Source organism: Pteropus alecto, unplaced genomic scaffold (assembly GCF_000325575.1).
Source record: "Pteropus alecto unplaced genomic scaffold, ASM32557v1 scaffold171, whole genome shotgun sequence".
Lineage (NCBI taxonomy): Eukaryota > Metazoa > Chordata > Mammalia > Chiroptera > Pteropodidae > Pteropus > Pteropus alecto.
Genome location: NW_006431925.1, coordinates 24,234 through 25,973, shown reverse-complemented (window position 1 = coordinate 25,973; position 1,740 = coordinate 24,234). Strand labels below are relative to the sequence as shown.

Here is a 1,740-nt window from a genome sequence, read left to right as displayed (position 1 = left end):
TCTCTGGGGAAGTTGGAGGGACCCGAGGTCTGGGGCGGGGAGTCAGCAGTGTTTCCTGCAGAACCCTGGAGCCCTCGCTCATAATTTGGTACCCTACAGAGCGCAAGTGTCACCACCAAATCCTCCTTCCCCTGCATCACCTCTCCAGCCCCCCATCTTCTAGCCTTTCTGCAGACCCCAAGCTGGTGCCCTCACTGCTGGTTCAGTCAGCACACAGATAAGTGCTAAATACTTTCTTCCAGGGGAAATCATCGGAGGCCAAGAGGCAAGGCCCCATTCCCACCCCTATATGGCATTTCTTCAAATCCAATCACCAGGGACCACTTGTGGGGGGTTCCTGGTGCGAGAAGACTTTGTGATGACAGCAGCTCACTGCTGGGGAAGGTGAGAAACTAAGGAGCTTCCAGGTGACCAGTAAGACAGGCCCATAAAATTCATGAGAGCAAACACCTGAAAGCAGAGTTCTAGCAATGAAGGTATGAAAAGACTGGGTATGTCTTGGGGGGCGGGGAACAGGCCAGTGTAAATGAGGACAAAAAGAGGAGATGGAAAGCATGCATTGGGGTTCAAAATACAAGCTATTCTCAATTTATTCTAGAGGAGGCAAATCTTAAGGTCACTGTGTCCCCCATCATGCACAGCTCAGGGCTTTGGAGAAGCAGAGACACAGAGAGCTCAGTCCCAGAGCCCTCCTGTCCCCTCACTTCCCTCAGCTACAGTCCTGATGTCCTGGGCTGTCTACCCGCCCTGCAGAGCTGGTGGACCTTAGCGCCTAAGGATCACACCTACCACTAGGCCACTATTTTTTTTGCAGCCGTATTCGCGTCATTCTGGGGGCCCACAACATCAGGAGGGAGGAAAGGACCCAGCAGCGCCTGTCTGTGCTCAGAGCCATCCGCCATCCTCAATATGATCCGCAAAACTATCTGAATGACATCATGTTACTGCAGGTATCACCTGCCTGACTCTCTGGTTCTCCAACTGAGCTGGCTCCCTCCCAGCTTGGGGACTTCACTTTGTCCCTGGGACCATGGAGGAGGAAGCCAGGCGGAGTCCCAAGGGGTAGTGGGGGTGTGGTGTGAGTGCTGCAGAGACAGTCCCTGAGTGCCAGTTCTCTTTATGCCAGCTGGAAAATAATGCCAGACAGAATCGATTCGTGAGGCCAGTGGCCCTGCCTCAGACACAGGCCAGGCTGAATCCTGGGACCTCGTGCACTGTGGCTGGATGGGGCCTGGTTAGCCTGAAGGGAAGAACAGACACACTCCGAGACGTGCGCCTGAAAGTGCAGAGGGATCAGGAGTGCAGCAGACGCTTCAGGGCCTACACTGGCCAAACGGAGATTTGTGTGGGGGACCGGAGAGAGAAGAAATCTGCTTTCATGGTAAGACCACAGGCATCTGCCAGCACTACCCCAGACATAGGAGCCGGGGCAAAACTGGGCAGTGGGATAGCCTGCATCTTACGGCCTCAGTCTGGAGGCCTGACCAGACTATGGTGGGGGCTTTTTCCCATCAATCTAGTCTCTGGTGGAATGAGAGGAGCAGCAGACACACAATGCATACATATGCAGTGTTTTCCCTTGAAAGATTAAGGTACCTTGACTTGGGCTGAGCTAGAGACAGTAACCATAGCCAAGTTAGAAACCGAATAATGGAAAGATCCAGAAGCTGACTTCCGCACCACAACCACCCTCTCATCTCATACACACGCGGCAATTGAGGAATCGCACCCACCCTGCAG

The 1,740-nt window shown here is 53.7% G+C and overlaps 1 protein-coding gene across 1 annotated transcript in view; it reads left to right on the top strand.

Moving 5' to 3' along the window:
• The first annotated feature begins 245 nt into the window (after window positions 1-245).
• The window catches only part of LOC102887729 (cathepsin G), a 1,811-nt gene continuing 316 nt past the window's right edge, over window positions 246-1,740 (top strand). The window contains exons 1-3 of the mRNA XM_025043380.1: window positions 246-384; window positions 815-950; window positions 1,127-1,381. Of these exons, the coding sequence (XP_024899148.1) occupies window positions 290-384; window positions 815-950; window positions 1,127-1,381 (486 nt within the window). The 5' untranslated portion in view covers window positions 246-289. The remainder of the gene's footprint in view (window positions 385-814; window positions 951-1,126; window positions 1,382-1,740) is intronic.